General features: G+C 40.2%; 1 protein-coding gene across 4 annotated transcripts in view; it reads right to left on the reverse strand.

Moving 5' to 3' along the window:
• Positions 1–4,361: 4,361 nt before the first annotated feature.
• The window catches only part of CYRIB (CYFIP related Rac1 interactor B), a 93,866-nt gene continuing 76,543 nt past the window's right edge, over positions 4,362–21,684 (reverse strand). For all 4 annotated transcript variants that reach the window (XM_035318950.1, XM_035318952.1, XM_035318951.1 and 1 more), the window contains 9 exons: positions 17,062–17,183; positions 15,476–15,581; positions 14,682–14,818; positions 13,974–14,051; positions 13,741–13,857; positions 12,512–12,591; positions 11,287–11,413; positions 10,332–10,402; positions 4,362–5,177 (listed from right to left, as the gene is read on the reverse strand). In XM_035318950.1, the coding sequence (XP_035174841.1) occupies positions 5,114–5,177; positions 10,332–10,402; positions 11,287–11,413; positions 12,512–12,591; positions 13,741–13,857; positions 13,974–14,051; positions 14,682–14,818; positions 15,476–15,581; positions 17,062–17,183 (902 nt within the window). In that variant the 3' untranslated portion in view covers positions 4,362–5,113. The remainder of the gene's footprint in view (positions 5,178–10,331; positions 10,403–11,286; positions 11,414–12,511; positions 12,592–13,740; positions 13,858–13,973; positions 14,052–14,681; positions 14,819–15,475; positions 15,582–17,061; positions 17,184–21,684) is intronic.

A 21,684-nucleotide genomic window follows, 5' to 3' on the forward strand; every position in this document is an offset into this window, starting at 1 on the left:
TGTCCACACAGGGATGCTTCATAACTACAGTTTCCAGTGAAACTTCAGTTTAAGATGGAAAGGACCAAGCAAGTCAGAGCTGGCAATGGCAGTGCAACAGTATCTCCTAAAGGGCACCTGTCAGCCTTTATTCGGTCTTGCTTCAAAGTCTCCTGGGAGCCATCTTCTTCCCCGTCTCTTGCAAGATGCCGACGTTAGCGTAAGAGCTGTGTTAGGAAACTCCTCGTGACATCAGCCAACTTTCTTTCCCTTAGCATTAAATCATCATTCTCCTAGCCTGCCCACAGCCAGCCAGCTGATCAGCCCAGCCAGCTCCTCCATCCTGGCTCTCCCAGTGGCATTCCCCTCTCACTCGCTACGAGCCATTTAGAAGATGCACCGTGCTAAATCCATTTCATTGCCTTGAAAACAACAGTCAGGATGCTAAAGATAAAGGTAATTGCTTAAAAGCTAGGAAATAGCACAGTTAAGACTTCCACATTATTTAAGTTCAAGTCTTTCGGCAGATGCACTCTCAGACTGCTTAGAGTTACACCAACACTGACCAGGGGTCACAGAGCTGGTGATGGAGACATTCCCTCTGCCCTGCAACATATCCCTCTGTGCTGCAACGGGATGCTTGTCTCCCATGCCCCTTTACATGATGGGCACCTTCCCAGTGGCATGGGATGAGCTGGATGAGCACCCGGCCTCCTTTCCCAAACCTGGACACCGGCCAGTCACTTGGCCAAGATTTGACACAATGGGCTTGTGTGAACCGATGCAACGAGGGAGGACGGGGAGCCAGGATGAAATAAGCAGCTCAGCCTCTTCCTTGCCTGCGTCCAAGGGAAAGATGGGCCATGGGCCAGGCCAGGTGTGACCTGGGGCTGTCTCAGGCTCCCGTGACTACAGGGCTCACCTCTTCTTCTTTCTGCCCCAGACAGTTCATGGAGAATGTGAATACCTGCAGAAAAATCCCAAGCTTTAAAGGATGGAGAGCTCCTGCTACCTGCAGCAGGAGCTCCATGTCTCTGCAGATTGGTGATTCATATTGGACAGTGAGCAAGGGGACATTACACAGAGGGACATCCTGGGCTCAAAGATGTGCCATCAGCTAATGAGGAACACCAGGGCAGGAGCCAGGAACAGCTCCCTGACGTCCCTCCCACCACAGGTCACCAGCTTCTTGTAACTCACCTCAGTCATCAGGCATGACAGGGCCCTCTGCTCAGGTGTGAGCAGAGCACCTAAGTTCCAGGCTACAGGAGGCTGCAGCCAGGAGCAGACCATGGTGGTTTCTAGCAGCCTGCTCTGGAGGAGTAGACAACTGCACCTTCCTCAGCCACTCCCAATCATAGCCACATGCACGTTAAGACAGCACCAAAGCTTTTCCATGTATATTAATGAATGATTTGCTTTTCCACCTGTTACTAAAAGGAAAACAAAGGTTTCATGTGGAGCTAGAGTTGTAACCATGAAGCAGCAGGGCAGTGCTGGAGAGGCTGCAGGCAAGGGTGGCCCCAAGAGCTCCAGACCTTTCTACACACAGGAAAGCTGGGGAGGGACTGTCAGGGAGTGCAGAGATAGGACAAGGGTGAATGGCTTTAAACTGAAAGAAGGTAAATTTAGATTGGATAGGAGGAAGAAATTCTTCACTCAATAGGGTGGTGAGGCACTGGCACAGGCTGCCCAGAGAAGCTGTGGATGCCCCATCCCCGGCAGTGTTCAAGGCCAGGCTGGATGGGACTTTGGGCAACCTGGTCTGGTAGGAGCTGTCCCTGCCCATGGCAAGGGGATAGAGCTGGGTGATTTTTAAGGTACCTTCCAACCCAAACATTTCTACAATTGCATTATTCCTTACCTTGCTAACCCCAGCCAGAGAGCTGCTGCCATTATCCAGTAAGTTCCAGTAAGTAGACCTTACACTGGAGCAGCACATCAGGAAAAGGAGTGAAAAAAAGTTTTGGGCTGTTAAAACTGATGTTTTTGAAATGCCATAGTCAATTACAAACTCAGTGCTCCTTCAATTGATTCCTCGGTAATTGCTTACACCTATGGCACGGATGGGAGTTGGATCACGATGAACACACCAAACCCGCCGGTAAGGTTCAGGAGCTCTCGTTCCGTATCTATTACAGCCTTGATAAAAGGATGACCTGCACTGCACCACTGGGACCAAGCCCTGGCTGCCTTGTACGTTTGTGTGCTGAGCAGCCCAGGGAATCAGCTGCGTTTATGGCAAAGTGAAATCTGAGGTGAAATAGAGAGGAAAGGATAGTTTTTTAGGATAGACATTTCCATCATTTGGGTATTTTTGGATAGGAAATTTTAGGAACCAACCAACATCACAGAAGCAGGCTGTTAAACAAACAAAAACAAAAACAATTGCTTCCCCAGAGCATCTACAGGGTGGCTATGGCAGCTCACATCAGAGGCAGGATGGGGAATCAATGGATTTAAACCACCAACGCGACCCTGCCCAGTGCTCTCAGTCTTCATGCGACTGCCCAGGCGAAGTTGGTGTTACCTGAAAGTGGGAGTGGGTAATTCCCCTTCCTCCTCCAAACCTACACAAACCAGAATAAGTACAGAGCCTGCCAGCTGCTCTTCTTTCTACCCATCGTAGACAACAGAAAAAATTAAAAAGGGAGAAGGTTAAGGAAGGGTTTTGCAAGGGACAGCTAAGCTCAAGTAGCAAACACCCAGCAGCTCCCGCTGAGAAATGTGAACAGCTGATGCCCCATGCACCAAGGCCTATGCTTTTCCCTTAGAAAACTCCCAAGGACAGCAGCTCAGAGTTGCAGGCCAGCTCTACTCTCCTTTCCCAGCTGCATACATAGAAAAATTGCAGAATGAAAATGCTGGAGAAAATGCTGGAGAAAAAAGGAAAGCACCAATTATTCTCTGTCCACAACCACCATGGTTGGGAGCTGCTTGGGAGCTGCGATAGTGGCAGGCAGCAGAACAGATCTGACCACAACAGTCGACAACGAAATTCTGGATTGTTTAATCCGTAGCCAAAGAAAAAGTCTATGTTGTTAGTCCTTCAATAATGGGACCCAGGCTGGATTTACTGTTTCAAGTGCTCTTTAATGAGATAAAATAAAAACTGCCAAATATTTAAGCAATGCTTAAAACCTCTTTTCTGGAAAATACAGTTCCTTTAAAAAGGCTTAACACATGACAGGACAAGTATGACTGCCCCTCCATGATTATTTAATAGCTATTTCCTACAGCAAGGCTGGGGTGAAACTTACTTTTTTCCCTAAAAGCAATGAACTCAGAATGAGTTACGATTTCAGATACACACGGAATTGCTGGTCACATACAGATTTTGATGTCTGTTCAATTCTGGGAAAGTTTTTGTTTGTTTGTTTTTTGTTTTTAAAACAACAGTGACACTGCCAAAAATACTAGGGAGAAGTACCAGGTCTAAGTAAGAAAAATTTATTCCTCTACACAGCACAGCACATGGCTTGCCTTCTCCTTGTCTTCAGCAGGGACCTCTAAGCATCCTTGACAGAAAAAATAAAAGTTAATAAAAGGAGAATCTTTCCCGATGCAGAAGCGTGCCCACAACAAACCCAGCACGGTCATGCTGGTATATTCCATTAGGAGCCATGGAAAGTTAGATCAGCTGTCCAGCAAACAAAGCTGCGTGTGTTCTTGCTTGCCTACAGCTTTCAAGTCTCCTTTCCAGGATGCTGATCACTTGTTTCAGGTATAATCACAGCACAGACATGTATGAGGTGCATTAAATGTTTACCCACTGACGCAAAATATGCCATCATCCAGGTATTCTTTACAGCAATTCTCATTTCTTGTTTTCCCCTTCAAATTCTTCCCCTTCCCAAACACTTGATTTTCTTCACCAAAGCTTAACGTTTGTTCCAGTAAAACACTAGCCAACGGCAAGGCAACATTATTTACTGTGCTAAGAGAACTCAGACTTTACACACTGTTCACAACATCTAGCTCTAACAAAAGTTTAGACCAGTATACACAGAGAGGGAAGTTATCTCCCCACCATTTTGGTGTGGAAAGAGTCAAACCAGCAGCCTGATCTGGAAAGTCATTCCTGATGGCTGTGCAAGCCACCATGGGTAGTGACACTGCAGGTTCTTCAGCAACATCCACTAGGACCTGTATGGAATGGACAGTGTTCTTCCCCCAGGTCTCTTCAAACCCTCTGCAGTATTTCTGGGGACAAGGAATCAATGCAGTGCAGAGAGCAGGAACCCTGCCCCATGCTAGCTTTAAATCAGCGTACTAGATTCTAGCAGTAACTGGTAATGAAACAGCAGAGTTTTCACTATATAAAATTTATAAATTTATTTTTTTGTAAAAATCCAAAGAGCACGAAGACATCTCACTCAAAATACTGGTAAATCAAACCACACTTAGAAAAATGAAAGCTGATTTTATTATCTTATCCACAGCCAATCATTTGACATGAACATGCATACGTAATTTTGCTACGCACACACCACAGTTTAACGTTAGTTATTAAAGGTTAAACATACAACATACATCCTTACAAAAATGAGTCAAAATGCAAACGTAACTTTTAAACAAAACAGTTTTTACTCATTTAAAAAAACTTTTGTGTTGGGTACCATTTTGTACAAACACAGTTAATTTAAACAAATCTGCTTTTAGTTTCCTCATGGTTGCACATGAAAATAAGCTGCAATAGAAAATGAAGTCATCAAGGGATTTTTAAATAGCAGAAGTAGGCAGTCTTGCCATGCAGAAGAAGCAATATTAAATATTAGTTTTTCAAAAAAAGAAAAAACCACAAGTTTAAAAATATTTAGTTCAAGTCACAAATCTTTCCCCAGTATAGAGAAATCCAAATGCAACGCATAATTAGCTGCCACTTAGGATGGCTATTCTGAAAAGTAGAAATACTTTCCAGAATTCGTAATTTCATTGATTTGGCACAGAAAAGAAGTCTGAGCTTACTTAAGAACAAGAAAGTGATAAAAAAGGGTAAACAGGAAGAGAGAAGAAAAAAAAAAAAAGCAAGGATGAACAAGATAGTAGTTGCAATCACTAAAAAAAAAATCTGTGCATCTCAGTCATTGCAGAATACTGTCTGTCTACAGCAGGTGCGAATTCCAGGTATTTGTTATTGCAACATGGATTTAATTTGCTTGGAGGTAGTCTCATCATTCAAATGCTTTGTTGTGTACCTAAACACAGAAATAAAAGCCAAGTTTAGAAGAGCATAGATGCTGGTTTGTTTTGGTACAGATAGGTTGAGCCGTAACTGAAGAAATTGTGTGTAAGTAACAGTAAACCCCTCAAACACTGATCACCCAAGCACACAAATTGAACTTTCAGAAAATTGTTATCAAAACTATAGCCCAACAGCCTTGCACCAAGAGGAATTAAAGAATAAGGCTCAGCTAGATGTTGGCTCACGTGCTTGTATCAGTCTGCAGTAAACTCACTTGAGCAATTGTGGTAGCCAATTATGAACACTAGCACCAACTCTGAGCTCTCTGTCCACAGCAATATCTTCAAATAAGACATGGTTGCAGAGATTTTTTTCTTCCAAATTTTCAATGACTAAACCATTTAAAGATTCCTTAATGACAATTTAAGCCAATTTTTAGCCTAATTTCCTGTTTAGCTAAGTAAATGTGCTCATAAAATCAAAAGATATAATAGGCATGTGTTTTTATTCCCCTTTCCCCTCAAAATTCTCTAGGACATTATAACAGTTTTCATCACTACAAAAAAAATTGGTTAGCTCTTATTTTGAAGTACTGTGTATCTTCAGTGTTGCAATCTGTGCATGATATATTCCCCTGATCTTTTTAGACCAATTTAAGAGTGCTATTCTGTAATTCAAATATTTAACATGTTGAATTAGCACTTAGTTGTGATCCGCAACTGCAGCGATATTTTATTTGTCCACTAGAAGAACATACAATGACTTTGAGAATTATTATCAATGCAGATTTCAGCACATTTTGGGAATTTATACTTTCTACAAGAGGCTTAAGGCTTTCTATTGCACTTGGCATTTTGTCCATGTGAAGAAGTGGTCACAGAATACCCTGACTAGGAAGGGACCACAAGTCCAACAACCCCTGGCTCCACACAGGGCCACCCAAAAATCAGATTGTGGCTGAGAGCATTGTCTAAATACTTATTGAACTCCTGCAGGCTCGGTGCCATGACCTGCCCTGGGGAGCCTGTCCCAGTGCCCGACCACCTCGAGGTGCAGAACCTTTCCCTAACCCCCAGCCTGACCCTCCCCTGTCCCAGCTCCATGCCATTCCCTCGGGTCCTGTCGCTGTCCCCAGAGGGCAGAGCTCAGCGCCTGCCCCTCCGCTCCCCTCGTGAGGGAGCTGCAGGCCCCATGAGGCCTCCCCTCAGCCTGCTCTGCTCTGAACAAACCAAGGGACCCCAGCTGCTCCTCATGTGTCTTGCCCTCTAGACCCTTCACCATCTTTGTTGCCCTCCTTACTCTTATTTTGTGGTGCCACAAACCACACCCAGTGCTCAAGGTGAGGCCGCACAGCGCAGAGCAGAGCAGGACAATCCCTCCCCTCGCCCGGCTGGCAGTGCTGAGCCTGAGGCATCCCAAGGTAGGGCTGGCCCTCCTGGCTGCCAGGGCACACTGCTGGCTCACGTTCAGCTTGCTGTTGACCAAAACCCCCAGATTCCTTTTTGCGGGGCTGCTCTCCAGGATCTTGTCCCCCTGTCTGTACATATAAGCCAGGGTTGCCCCCTCCCAGGTGCACAATCCAGCAGTTGCTATTGGTAAACTTCATACTGTTGTTGGTGACTGCCCAGTGCTCCAAACTTGTCTCGATCTCTGCAAGGCCTCACCACCCTCAACAGAGTAGACAGCTCTACCCAATTTGGTATCATCCACGAACTTGCTCAAAAAGCTTTCAAGTCCTACATCCAAATCACTTATGAAAACATCAAAGAGGACTGGTCCCAAAATGGAGCCATGGGGAACCCCATTAGTGACAGGTCGCCATCCTGATGTAATCCCATTTACAAGAACCCTTTGGGCCCAACCCATCAGCCAATTGTTTACCCATCTTACTATGCTTTTATCTAACTGTATTCTGGTCATTTTGTCCAGAAGGATACTGTGGGAGACAGTATCAAAAGCCAAACTGAAATCCAGAAATATGTCAACTGGCTTCCTCTGGTCAACTAGCTGGGTGATCTTGTCATAAAATGAAAACAAGTTTGTCAGACATGACCTTCCCCCTGTGAACTCATGCTGGCTCTGACCAATGACTGCACCATCCTTTAGGTGTTTTTCGGTAACTCCCAGAATAATAATCTCCATAATTTTACGAGGCACTGAAGTGAGACTGACCAGCCTGCAATTGCGGGATCTTCCTTCTTGTTCTTCTTGAAAATTAGGACCACATTTACCAGCTTCCAGCCAACTGGGACCTCTCCAGATTCCCAAGACCATTGAAAAATAATTGAGAGATCCCCAATGACATCAGCCAGCTCTGAGTACCCTTGGATGAAACCCATCAGGCCCCATGTACTTGTATGCATCCAGGTGGAGCAGCAAATCCCACACAAGTTTGGGGTTGACTGAGAGTTTATGGTTCCTGCAGTCATGGTCTTCCAACTCAAGGCAGCTCAGGTCCCCAGGCCCATCACTTGTGTTGAAGAGGGGCGAAAAATGCATTAAACATCCCCACTTTGTCCATGTCCCTGTTTGTTAGATGACCATCCTCATCAAGTATCAGACCAGTGTTTGCTCTGGTCTTCATTTTCCTGTTAACATACTTAAAAAAGCCTTTCCTATTGTCCCCCACACTTCTGGTCGGTTTCAACTCTGAGTCTTGGCTACACAAATTCTCTCCCTACAAGGCAAGCAGCATCCATGTACTCTTCCCATGTCACTTAACCTTGCTTCCAGAGACCATACACTTTCTGCCTAAGCTCCAGAAGATCCCTGCTGAGCCAGGCAGGCCTTCTGCCCCTCCTGCTTGACTTCCGACGTTTTGGAATTGTCTGTTCCTGCACTCCTACGAGGTGGTACTTAAAAACCAACCAGCCTCAATGGACCCCAATGTCTTTAAAAGCCGATTCCCAGGGGACCTCACTAACTAATCCAAATTCTGCTTTCCTCCAAGCTAGGGTTGAAGATTTTACACTCAACTACTTCATGGTCACTATGGCCACGGTGGTCACCTCTTGCCATTTCACCCACAAGACCCTCCCTGTTTACAAGCAACAGGTCTAGGAGAGCACCTTTCCTAGTCAACTCCCTTAGTACCTGTACCAAGAAGTTATCATCAAGGTGCTACAGGAATCTCTTGGGCCTGTTTGTCTCAGCTATGTGATATTCCTAGTTGACATCTAGGAGGTTGAAGTCCCCCACAGGACAAGGGCAGCTGATCTCGAAGTCTCTCAGTTCCTTTAATAATTAATTCAGTATCATCATCCTGGCCTGGTGGTCTGTATTAGACTCCTACAAGAAGTCTACCCACAACAAGCTGAACACAACTGAAATACTTCCATGAAATGAACTCTGAACAGCTGATCTCCCTCCAAAATCACTACCTTCCATTTGCTTTTAATACACATTATTTGTCTCTTGAGAAAACAAGAAAAATTCCAACACTCCTCCAGAATCAAAGGCTCAGATTGACTTCATTTCTCATGACATCTTGAACCTGCTTCCACCTTGCACGCACATCACAACTCACCTCTGCATCTCTTCCTGATAACTCCAAATGTGATTTAAAAAAAGTAATCTTACCCAAATGAATCAAAGGCATGAAAAAACAATATCATTAAAATATTTATGTATGAAATGCGTTAGTGTGGTGAAGTGTCAGCATGACAAAATTCACACTACTAAACACAGAATACACAGTGGAGTGAAGACCTGAACTACACTTTGTGTACTTTAGCAATCAGAAAATAAGTTTTAATATAGCGCTTTCTCTCTAGGAACCTCTGTTTATACTGATCACAAGAGATTAAGAGATCAGTAACAACACAGGTACGGAAACACTCAAGTCTCAAACCAAGCCCAGATTTCTTCTTTAGCTAATAATCTGAAAAAAAAATTCAAAGTGAAACCATCTATGCCACCACATCATTTCACTTCTTACCACATCTTAACACAAAGAAAAGGGAAAACGAAATTAAAGGAGTTTCACTACTGATAAGAAAAAGCAGAACAACCCACTACAAAACTAAGAGAAAGACAAATTAAAAATTCATTTCAAATGAAGTGAATGCCTGGATAACCATACCCAGTTTTGGTTAACTGCTAGCAATGAAATACAGTGTTTTTTCAAGTAAGGACAAGAATGAAGCCTTCATCTGCCCATCATAGTTCAGCATTTCTTACCAAACCTCTGATACTGGACACCAGCATGAAAATCAGGTTACTGACTAGAGATAGAGCATTATGACCCAATTTGCAGTTTTGAGGGTTCTATACAGAATTACTCATTCATCTCTCCAATTTATGTGGTGATTTGTATATTTTACAGCACAGGCATTACTCTTGCTTCTTTACTGTGAGGGTGACAGAGCATTGGAACAGGTTGCCCAGGGAGGTTTTGGAGTCTCCTTCTGTGGAGATATTCAGTACCTGCCTGGATGCCACCCTATTCAATGTGCCCTAGGTGATCCTGCTCAGCAGGGGAGGTGGACTAGATGATCTTCAGAGGTCCCTACCAACTTAGGCCATACTGTGATTGTGTGAAGTACCTCCTTATAAATACTCAGTGACAGAGGAACAAGTTTTTGCTATGTACCTAGAAATTTCTACTTTATATGTCTGAAACTCTCTGCAAAAGAAAAACTGCATTAAACCACTCGTACTCTACCAATAGTACATAAAATCATTAAGACGCTGTCAAATCACACACAGCTGAGGATACAGCTGATACAAACCTATCCAGCCATTTCTTTAGTAAGCAGGCAGGAGTCACAGTGCACATGCTGCAGCTGCTCACTTGCACGTTTGGGAGTTCAGTCGGTAGATGTGATCAGTTAGTTTCTAGTATGTATTGTATTTTATACTTGAAGGTAGTAACACTGATGACAAAACCCACCCTGTCACATTTACCTTTACAGTTGTCCTTACACTGGATGCAGTTGAAGTATGCAGAAATCTATCGTAGAATAAATACAAAACATGCAACCTAGCTTTTAAAACACTGTTTCTTCAAGTGTCCATGCCTCCAGACACATTGGAAAAGAAGTCTGCAATAACCATATTCACTTTTTACATTTAACACTGAATGAACACCTCATAGCTGAAGGAAAGACAATAGACAACTTCTAAAAATCCACAGAAAAATATTTCAAATAAAAGAAAAAGAGAGTACCTGAGAGCATTTAGAAGACCTTCTACACTGTTAGGAGGCTGGTCTTTAAGAACTTTGATGCATCCTTTCATCTAGGAGTTAAAAAAAATTAAACTTTTTTTTTCTTATGAAGACCTTATAAATTTACAAAAGTATTTTACATCGTCAGTTAAAAAAACTTATTTAAAAATTGCAGCAGTGCATAGACACTTTCTTGATATTGGAAAAGAATTAAGCTTACAGTATTACGTTTTCCTACAACAGAATGGCTCAGCTAATTTCAAATCTGCTTATCTCGAGACAACACAACTTTAAGGTCAACCTCTGCTTTATCAATATTAAGAAAAGGAACTGTAAACAATCTTTGCTTACAACAGATCCATTGAGAAGAACTCTATTCAGCCAGTGAAGTAACGACAAAATCTGTAGCTAACAGAATCAGAGAACAGTCCGTTTGGAATGACCACTACGCAGCATACGTTAACAGCATGCACTCTCACAGAGTCTTATCATCAAACAAAAGCAGGAAGTTAGACCTGAAGACTAGTGGACAACGAAGCTAGCATTTTACAAGAGAGTGAGGAACAAACCAGATGCTACTGTTATTTTCAGCCATTCTGATTTGCACCCTTCAATACAACTGTTCAGAGTATTTCGAGACGCTACCTGAACTCCACTGGGTTTTTCATGACTTGACAATAACCACTATGTATCTGAAGGCTTGTTTTGTATTTCACACTACTTGTGTATATGTTTTGCTGACAGTTAACACCATCTTTCTACTACCAATCCAGAAGGTACATCTGCCTATATGTCTCTGTCCATGGCAGGGGGGTTGGAACTGGATGATCTTTAAGGTTCCCTCCAACCCAAACCATTCTGTGATTCTGTGATCTGCTACTAAAACCTGGAGAGAAGAAAAGGAGCCTACAGCAGTCTAAATACTCAAAAGCTTATTCAGTAGCAATAAACTTACATCAATTTTTGAAGTTTTGGCAAAAGCGCCCACCGGATGCACGTGGTCATAGAGTATGATGACACCCACCATTACCCTCAGACAGAATGATACTGTTTCCTCATTTGTAAACCTGCTTCTATATTCACTGCAATTGAAAAACACAGAGCATTATCTATCAAACGAAAGATAGCTACTAGTAATGACCTAAGAAAAGATTAAAGAGAAAACCTGCTATAAATCCTCAGAGAAAAATACAGGTTTGAAAGTTCTCATTTTTCCTTTCGACAACCTGACTAAAAAGTCAGACCACTGCTTAGAAAGTATTAACTCGAAGTTAAAGATTCTCAAACTTAAACAGTGCCTTGCTGCTACAATATTCCATACTTTTTTTTTTCCAGAAAAAAAAAAAAAAAAGATTAAAAGAGAACACAGTGACTTTGTTTTGAGTACATCCTATCCTTTCCCCCTCCACCCCCTAATACACAAGCAATACAAAATTTGGACTGAGAAGGGGAGGGTGGGGGGAATGAAAGCCTAATGAACAATGGTTAAAAACTTTCTTGAATGGGACAGATCATTCTTAGAGAGGGTAATAATATAAGTGTTTGGAGCTCGTAAAAGGCTTCAAAACAAAACATACTATGGTATTTGGTCTGAAAAACTTAAGTAACACATCGTACTTCTTGTCTGAGCAGTTTTACCAGTGGGAAATTAGATCCCAGAAGAAACACAAAGCTTAGTCTGACTTTTTGTTCATACTCCCGGAGCCTCTCAAATTTATAGTAGACAATAGACTGCCTTCCTGCTTAAACTTGTATCATAAATTCCCCAGAAAGGGGCACTGATTTTGTTAGTCACTAGCCAAGCCAACCTGCAAGAAGGTATCATCCAAAGCATTGCCCACCTCTCTTCCAGAAGGCCCTAGGCAATCATGTTCAAGTAGTATATTTTCCTGAATTATATATGAGAAAGCCTTTTATAAAACATAACAAGAGGCTGTCTAGCTTTGAAAGCCAATCTTTTTTAAAATATTAATACGTTCTGAAAAGTAGACCATGTGATTTGCATGGCCAGCAAAATGACAAGTGAGTTGTTATCCTTGGCATGAAACTAAGTTGGTAAAAAGAAAACAATTCTTCATTACCCAAATTAGTTTTTTTTTTTTTTTCCTTATGCATCACAAGTCATGTCTTTAAAAAAAGAGACGCAATTCATAAACAATACAAGCTCTGATTGTACTCACGGGGTTTCCAGCATGACCCTGCACACACTGGCCATGGTGCTTAAACAATCCGTAGTATTCTCTATTGGTAAATTTTTATTCTGCAGAGAAAGATAAACAGTTTCCAATTCAATTAATGTGAAAGATTATACTATGAAACCTAAATCAAATCAGTGATCTGCTGGCACAGAAACATAGAGGAATTAAAAACATGAATACAGCTATGGTAAGTAAGGTACTGATGCACTTTTGTTTGTTTTTAAACATTACTTTAGAAATTAGCAACCTATAGAGCATAGTCCACACTACCGAAGCCTACCACATGGGTTTTACATGCTTGCAGAACTATAACACACACTATTGACTTTTGGGGAGTTTAAAGGAAAATCTAAAAAGTTCTGTAAGGACAAAAGTTTATGTAGCAAAATTATGTGCATCTGCTGGAACAGTAAGACTTAAAATTGTTTCAGATGAACATTTCAGTCAAAGAAATGTAAAATGAGATACAATTTTTCAAGGCATTTCAGGTGTAAAGCTGAATGAACAAAAGTTATTAAAATACTAATACCTTTTTGTATAGTATTCTGAATACTGTTAGTTGCATAATAGTAAATTAAGATTTTATCTTTTAAAAAATTACAAATGATGTCCCATTTAGGACAAAATTCAATCACACAATTATCTGAAGTGAATCACAATACTTGTAGTGACAGGATTTGATCATGATCTATTTAGATAAGGAGAACTAACGACAGACTACAATCTTGTATACTTTGTTCAGTTCAGACACCTCTCCCCTTCCCCAGTAAGGTAACCATACTTCATTTTATACAGTCAAGCAAAAAAATGTTTTGGGAAGTTGTATTGCAACTCCCTCCCCTATTTCAAGCACACAAAAAAGAAAATCAAGTTGTTTCACCTTTAAATTTCACAGCAGATGATCTTGAAAGTCTTTTCCAACCTTCACAATTTTATGATCCCATGAAAACAGACTACATACGTACTCCCTCACCTTCTTTTTAGAGAAAAGTTTTCACTAACAATGTTTTAATGTTATTTGCTTTTTGTTTTTTAAATCCACAATCCTACAGCATCTGAGAAAGACACTTCATTTTTTCTGAGGATCCAAAATTAAAGTTTCATTTCTGGATGACATGTTAAGCCTGGTAGAAGTTTTGTGCTTCTAAAACTATGTCTGGCCCTGTACAGTTTTGAAGTATGCTATCCAACCCATAAATTTATATTCTTACCTCTGACACAAATTTTGTTGTAGCATCACTTAAGGTTTTCAACATTGGTGTTGCTTCAGCATAAAATAAAGACATTCTGTTTGCCAACTCATTATTTACTTCATTTTCTCCTTCTGCCTATAGAACAGAAGGAAAGAAGAATTTGTTCTTTATATGGAAGAAGTTGTCCTTTATATGGAAAAAAATAGGTGATAGCATAAGGTTAAATCTCATCTCATCTAAGGGTTACCTACTGGGACATTGTTAATCCTCATACGGCTCAGAGTTCTTCTATAGTAGCTGAAGTCATTCTGTATAGCAGGATTTGTCATCTACATAGATATGGAAGAAAAAGACAAACACCTCAAGAAAAATATAAAGATAAGTTTTCGTAAAACTTAATACTGAGATCAAGAAACCACTCAGCCTTCTGAAGTAAAATCCTGTGACACTGCCAACACAGATGCATAGAAAAAACCTTCATTGTTTAATTCTCAGATTTCCCACAACAAGACCTAATGAGAACATGAAAAGCAGTAGGTCTTCTAATAGGAGTTTGAAATTAGTAGGTTGAAAAAAGTTCTGGAAATGTGACTTCAATTAGACCAGTACATTAATATCATCTCAGCTTGGTCCTTTGCACATTAGTAATAAAATAGCCAAACGATGGATGTGCATATAGGAGAAGCAGCAGCAGCATTAACCCAAGAGATAAGCCAAATTCAGCTGAAGAAACATGATTAATATGTACCAAAATATAACAAGTGCCTAAAGCTAATGTATTTCTTCTGCATTTCGGTTTAATCTAACCGTAGGTTGTGTGAACTAGCCATGCATAGCAGATATTTGAGCATCTAATACATGATCTATTCTATAACAGAACACAACTCAAACTGCTTCAGTAAGCACACAATTTCCTTTCTCCTAACCTTTGCACTTACAAAATTATGCCAAGTTCTTACCTTAAGCTCATCAAACCGGAGTGTGAAGTGAAGAATTTCTGCAAACTGCTTAGCAAGAGCCTGCTCTCGCTCCAGGTGTTGTGTTGGTGAATACGGAGTGCTTGTCAGGGCTCCCAACAGACCTCGCAATCCCGCCTCTTAAATCAGAGGAGAATGTTTTGCAATATACATCTGTACCTGCAACTTGTATCTGTATTCACTAGAATTCTACACGCTAGATTTGAAATACCCATCTGCCAAGACACATGGTAATTAATAATAAGCAGGGTTGATGAATTGTTTCTATGTGTCACTGTTATCATATTTACTTCCAAACTGCTATAAAGACTAGCTTTAATCAGCACTATGTCAGAAATCAAAACTTTAGAAGTTTTATTCTAGCTTTGTCTGCAATGTGCAAAACATATTTCAATAGCCTGTGTTAGCAGACTGTAGACTCTTCAAGAAGGTAACATGAAATTCAAGGTACCAGCAGAAGCTACATTTTGTTTGTTTTTAAGATAAACTTATATTCCATGTCTTAGTCTACCAGCTAGTTAGTGCTCCTCAGAATTAAAGGGATAGGGAAAGAAGATGGCACGTATACTCCCATTCTCTCCTCTCAGGCATCCACCAAAATATGTTTGCTTTCACTTGCAAAAGGTGGTACACATATATAAAATAAAAATCCAGTCCAGTGCTCGGAAAGAATCTATACAAGAGCTTTTATCTAGTAAAAGCGGTTAACCTAGATATGATCCATGTCTCTATATGTCAAGTGTACTAAATTAAGACAAAAAGCAAGTTCAGCTTACCTAGTCTTTGAGAAAATTCATAGAATTTCTTTAGTTTGCCTACTAGTGGAACAACTGCGCCCCATGCCTTCTCTTGCAGCTTCTCATCATTGGGATGCTGTATTGCCTTAAATTAGAAAAAAAAGGAGGAAAAAAGTATACTTAAATTAAGGATATCTGAGACTTTATTGAAAGAGTCCCTGCAAGGGGATTGTTTGAAGAGCTATAATTCTACCCACTGAGAAGTTTTTGGTAAAGAAACAAGCATGCATTAACCCAAGCTTTACGAAAAATTACATAAACATATCTACTTCATTAAAATCAACAACTTCATTGAGGCATCTGCAAGCTAAACAGTTTAGTGATCAAAGCTTCTTTGTAACCTTAATATCTATCACCAGTTTCTGAAATTGTGAAAAACCATAACACACTCACCGTAAAATTCAGGCAGGAACATTTAGGTACAATCGGCAACATGAAGACATGGTGCGTGCCAGAGCTTTAAAGCATAAATGCGTAGACCTTATTTATCTTTAAGGCTTTCTGTCTTGGAAGCTTACTGTAAATTCAGCCTCCCCGAGTTTTTAAGGCAGAAACTAGCAGTTTGAATGTTACCAAGAAAACAAATAAAACCGCTCATAACTCTCCCGTTCAATATTCACAGTCAAGTCTGTGATTCCAAAAGTCAACTTTTCAGTCAACTCTGAGCTACACATTTCAACACATCCCTCTCTGGTCCCTAAAAGCTTCCTCCATGCCTTGTCTACCTCTTCTCAGGTAGATGCCTCTCTTCTTTCTCCATAGGAGCTGCAGGCTTTGGTGCTGGGACATATATTCCTTCCAGATCCTACAGCCTCTCTTTGAGGACACCCCTTCCTTGAGGAACAAATAAACCAACTCTCCTTCTAAGGGTTGTGTGTGACACAATTACCCTTCCTAAACCTAACTTAGGACTTCAACAGAGAGGAAATAAAAACCTCAGGTTACTTATGAAAGCTGAATGGCTACGATTATCAAATTTACATGGAATTAGCAGGCTTTTGTCTGCTAGGATTTCTTTGAGTATGATATAGCAAATACCTCCTCATTTTAGGAGCATTTATTACACTCCTTCCTGAAGATAAAGGAAAAACGACATGCTGTACAGAAACTTTACTCCCAGTCTCAACACCTACCATAGTAAGTAAAAGCCAACTAAAATGCATTAAAAAGGTCTTGTGTGCTAGGATTCTCACACGGACTTCTCCAATTAGCACACAAAAGTATGTTGACATTATTCAATGTTGTCAATGTTTGTCATCATCTTTCCAAATCAGCCACTAACTCAAGAAGAGCTTATGTGGTAATATATACATATAAAAAGCAACAATTCCATAAAACGTCAAGGGAATCTTTCAACTATTACGCATATGCATTAATATTACTGAAACAAGTGACATCCGTTTTGCTGTTAAAAAGGAACATTCCAGAGAGGGAATTCAAGACAGCAATTTTAAGAGACAACATGCTCTGCCAAGACAGCTCCTGCAAGCAAAGTTACATCCAGTGGTACTGTTAGGATTAACGAACAATCACAGGCTGTGCACAATCGTAACGCTCTGGCTCACCTCTCGTATTTCATGGCCAGCTCCTCTATATGACTGCAAGTCTTCCAGTATTCCTTCTGCATCCTTTAACACTACATTCACCTGATTATAAATTTCCTTTTCAGACTCTGTAGGTTGGGCATCTAAACAGTAGAACATATTACATATGTATATATTTAACAACATTATGGAATTCAAAAGGTAAACCATCACCTATGGGGCAAATTCGTCATGTATCAACTCATTAAGAATTTTTGTTCTCTTAAGAGCTATTACAATGTATGAGGAACTCCAAGAGCATTTACTGTAGTAGTCTAATTTAGCATCCCCAAAACCCATCTGGAATCTAATCTGACTTATTTACAATTAGGCTAGGAGAAGAAATCCTTGCCTTTATGACTGTCGTATCAAGGTATCCAATCCTCACCTTGGGCAAATCCTCACCTGCTCTACAAACTCAGTGGAAGGGACTTGGTTAAGTACTCAAAAGACATGCTCACTGCACATATACTAACCTTAGCAGGAGGCATTCAGTTTCTACTGTTATCTGGAAACACTGCATCAGGTTATTTTCCTTCTCCCCTGCCTCCTCTGTGACTGGTTGGAAAGGAGCTGTATCTGTTACTTTTTAATATATTTAGTTCACAAAACATTCTCTATTGCACTAATTGCAAAACTAGACTTGAGAACAAAAAGATCTAATGTAAACTTGTTCTCTTTTTAAAAAAAGTCTTTTTCATTTAAGGACATATGTTGTCTCCCAGTTTTTTTCTATAATGAACTAAAAACTTTCCAAAAGCATATTTCATAATTTCGGAAAGTTACACAAGTGTTTAAAGAAATGTCATTGAATAGGAAGCATGTTTTGAGAAAACCAAGGCTTTAACATTTTAGTAAAATCTCTTGGTACAAACCTCTCAGACCTGGCTTACCTGACACAAGATCAATTTTTCTTTTAAATTTCAGATGGAAGCTATAAGGTTAGTTCCTCTTAGACTAATATAAAAAAAAAAGCTAATTACTGTTAGTGCCACTCTTTACAAAGGGAATTCTCGTCTGTTTAAATAGGAAAAATATGGTATTAAATAAGTATTAGGGCACTTTAATTCAGGATATCCCATGTTGGAAGTCTGGCTATTAACAATAAATCAATTTTTTAAAGGGATAAACAAAAGCTATCTATGGACAATATATCCTCATAATCTTGTGCTGCTTACAGAGCCTGGAAATACCTTTTTTTAATGGAAGTGGTTTTTCCATGACCCACATGCACAACTCCCACTAATGGTGATGGAAGTTAGGGACATTTAAATGAAAAAACTCACAATATTGCAGTGTTACACATTAGAAGAAGACATTATAAAGCAGAGTTTGCATTGGGAGAAAACAAAAGTTTCACATGCGTTGCTTGTCTGGATTTTGCTGTACTTCGTGCATAATCCTTATTTTTATGGTTCATTGCAGAGAGAAATAAAGGAGGCATTATTAATAAATATGCTTATACAAACTCTGCAACAATTTTACTGTGCTATTTTGACAATCACCAAGAATTATCATGGATGAAATAGAACAGGTCACTCGTTTAAAGAAAAACGTCTAAGAGCACCACATCGATTAGGCATTGAGTAAAAGTGGCCAATGCTTTTCAGATCATCACAAAGGTCATTTATAATTTTGAAAGCTGCTGAAGACTGCTGTAAGAAATGAAGACAAAAAAAAAAATGAGGGAAAAGAGCAGACAGGTAAGCACCAGTTGACTGGCAGCAGTTCATGCGCAGACATGAAATGCTATAGTGAAATACAGACTAAAACATGAAGCTCCGTAGCGTTCCAGATTGTGCTGTTAAATAATGCAATCAAGACTTGCCACTTGGATTGTCTCATGCTGAGCACCCCTCCTGCCTATTTAATTTTTCATAGTATTTTTTTCTTCACCCTCTCTTCTAAGGACAGTTTGTTTTCCAACACTGGGGTCGAGGGGTCCGCACAGCAGAAGGGCCCACGAGAACTCCTCCTCATTTCAAAACCCCCGGACGAGCAGAACAGATGTGGTACTGTGACCTTCCACGTTCAGAAACGATTTGTATCTGGAAGATGATTTTCACGTGGTCTTTACTGAAGGGCTGGCTACATATGTCAACCCCTTCACCTCCGCAAGTCTGTCTGAATCAGCCAGTTAGTGTATTTTAGTTCCAGGAAAGCATAAGCCATTGTTTTAAGTTAATTTGTCGGTGTTTTTTTTTTGTTGTTGTTGTTGTTGTTTATTCTAACAAACTTCTAAATATACCCATTTTAGAAGCCCAGTAGGCACTGGATTATTTATTTATATATATATATATATAATTATTTTATATATATTTCTTTATATATTTTGTTTTGGTGCACCTCCAACAGACAAAAGTTATAGCTTGCTTTGTCCCAGCTAAGTTCTCACCCATCCGTAATTCCTCCTTGCCTAGACGTGCAATGAAGCGTTACATTTTTATTTAGAAAACAGCTCAAGTTTAAAAAGTAAACCTAAAGGGATTGTGAAGTGAATGTAAAAGAATTTGGGATGGATTAAGATGGGTTTAAGTGAGACAATGTAGAAAAACTTCAAGCTGTGGTGCAGGCTGGCTCAGAGCAATTGACTTCTGTGCTCCCTGGTGTGCTGCATTCTGATGAGCCAAAGATGGGAAGATGGAAAGTTTTGTCTTTTCAAGCACTGCTGGAAGCTCAAATAAGCACAGGTATAATTCCCAGATACCAGTAAGTATCTGAAAATATAAGCTATAGGACTTTCATTTGGACTTGAACTTGTTTCCCTCACCACCTAGGGCACTGAGCAGGAAAGCAAGCCATACTTCTGGAATTCATTTTGGCAACTGAGGAAGAGCAGCCAGGAATGCCAGGTATCCAAACAACAGGTCGAGGAATGTAATTTCAGGGATTCCCTCTTCCCCTTGCATGACTAAGGTCCTGTTACAACTTCAGGACAAGGCTTTGCTTTTCCCTGGCAACACTGTCCACGAAAAGAACAAAGACAGGTCTGACATTGCTGCCAAGGGAGTCAGCCCCTGCTCATTCATGACAGCTTTCCATTTTTATTCCAATATTAAAAAAAATAAGTAAAGACTGAGGTCCTTCAAGCAAAAGGGGAGTTCTTTAAATGATTTTTAGATCTAACCAGAACGTTACTGCACTAAATGGAATATACATTGAGGGTTCAGAAAGCTCACGTGATAACAAAGACAAAAGAATAGATCTGAAACATAGATGCTGTTATGTGAACGAAAAGCTATGAAAATATGACAACATATTGCATGCTGGAAACACACACATCTAGCGACTGTTTAACAAACAGATCTAGCTATTCTAAAGACAAGAGAAGGGACAGGAATTTGGGGTTAAAAAGTTATACTGCACAGCAAACAGTATTTAAACTGGTATTTTTCCCAGGAAAGAACAAGTCATCTAACACTGGCTGGGACAAAAGCCACCAGTAGGGGGGAGAAAAATCCCAGACTGCTGAAGATGAAATGATTTATGCATCTCTATCATTACTCCAGAGAATGTTATCTTTGTGGCTTCTCTGAAACCTAGCCAAGTTCTTTGGAGGTAATGCAGAACACTTCCAGTGCTAGCTTGAGATTGCTATCTGCAAGCAAAAAGTACTCTGCGTTTTAGCTACTATTCGAATCAGGAAATTTGAAAAGGATTTGCACTGTGACAGTGGTGACATCAACATAAAACTTGAGCTCTAAGTTTCCCGTGTTGCAGGTCGCAGTTTTAAATCATAATATTATCTCCACAAAGCTGTGCACTTCGCTCTGCTCCAGTCCAAGCGGCGCTGCAGAGACATTAGGAGAATATTTGAGACAATTATTTGTTCCAAATAACTGAGGTGAATGACCAAATAAAATATGAGCTTAACCTGTGTTAGGGCAGGGTAAAGCCCATTATATCATTTAATGAAATATTTTTTCCATGTATTTTAAGTCACGGAAATCACTGGAATCTAGGGCCCAGGTAAATATCTGAAAGTCTTAGAAACCAGTCTAAAGCATTTCCAAATTCAGCATCCATATTCCCACAAAGCTTTATGGACATTTGACTTTTGTCTCTATGGTACTGTGTCAAGAAACATTTAACTAGGCTGTTCATACCTGGATTGAAAAACAAAATAGCTAAACCTGTGTATTATTGGGCCAGGCATAACACAGCATTGGCAAATTCAGATTTAATACAGAGCTTACTTGCTCATCCCCATAAACACATAAACTTAAGTATCACGAGATTAAGTGCCAAGTCTTGAAGAAAGATCTTGACTGTGTCAGAGCCAAGTTTCTGTCAAGGCAAGCTATCTGAAACAGGAGAAAGAAGCGCAGATACACAGTATAGCAGCAGAAACACACACAGTGCAGAGTCCAAAACGAATAAAGAACAGTCTAACAACTCAGCCATAATACAAGTCATTTCATTTGACTGCGTATGTAAACATTTCATGTCAGCAACCTGCTTACTCTCATGCCAAATCTTGTTCATGCTCAAAACATGCACTTAAAAAAAAACCTGATGGCTAAAAAATGAACTTTTAAAATAAATTAGCAGCAATTACCATTGCAATTGATTTTTAGAATTCTGCCCCTTGCATCCAGCTAATTT

Source organism: Oxyura jamaicensis, chromosome 2 (assembly GCF_011077185.1).
Source record: "Oxyura jamaicensis isolate SHBP4307 breed ruddy duck chromosome 2, BPBGC_Ojam_1.0, whole genome shotgun sequence".
In the NCBI taxonomy this organism is placed as follows: Eukaryota; Metazoa; Chordata; class Aves; order Anseriformes; family Anatidae; genus Oxyura; species Oxyura jamaicensis.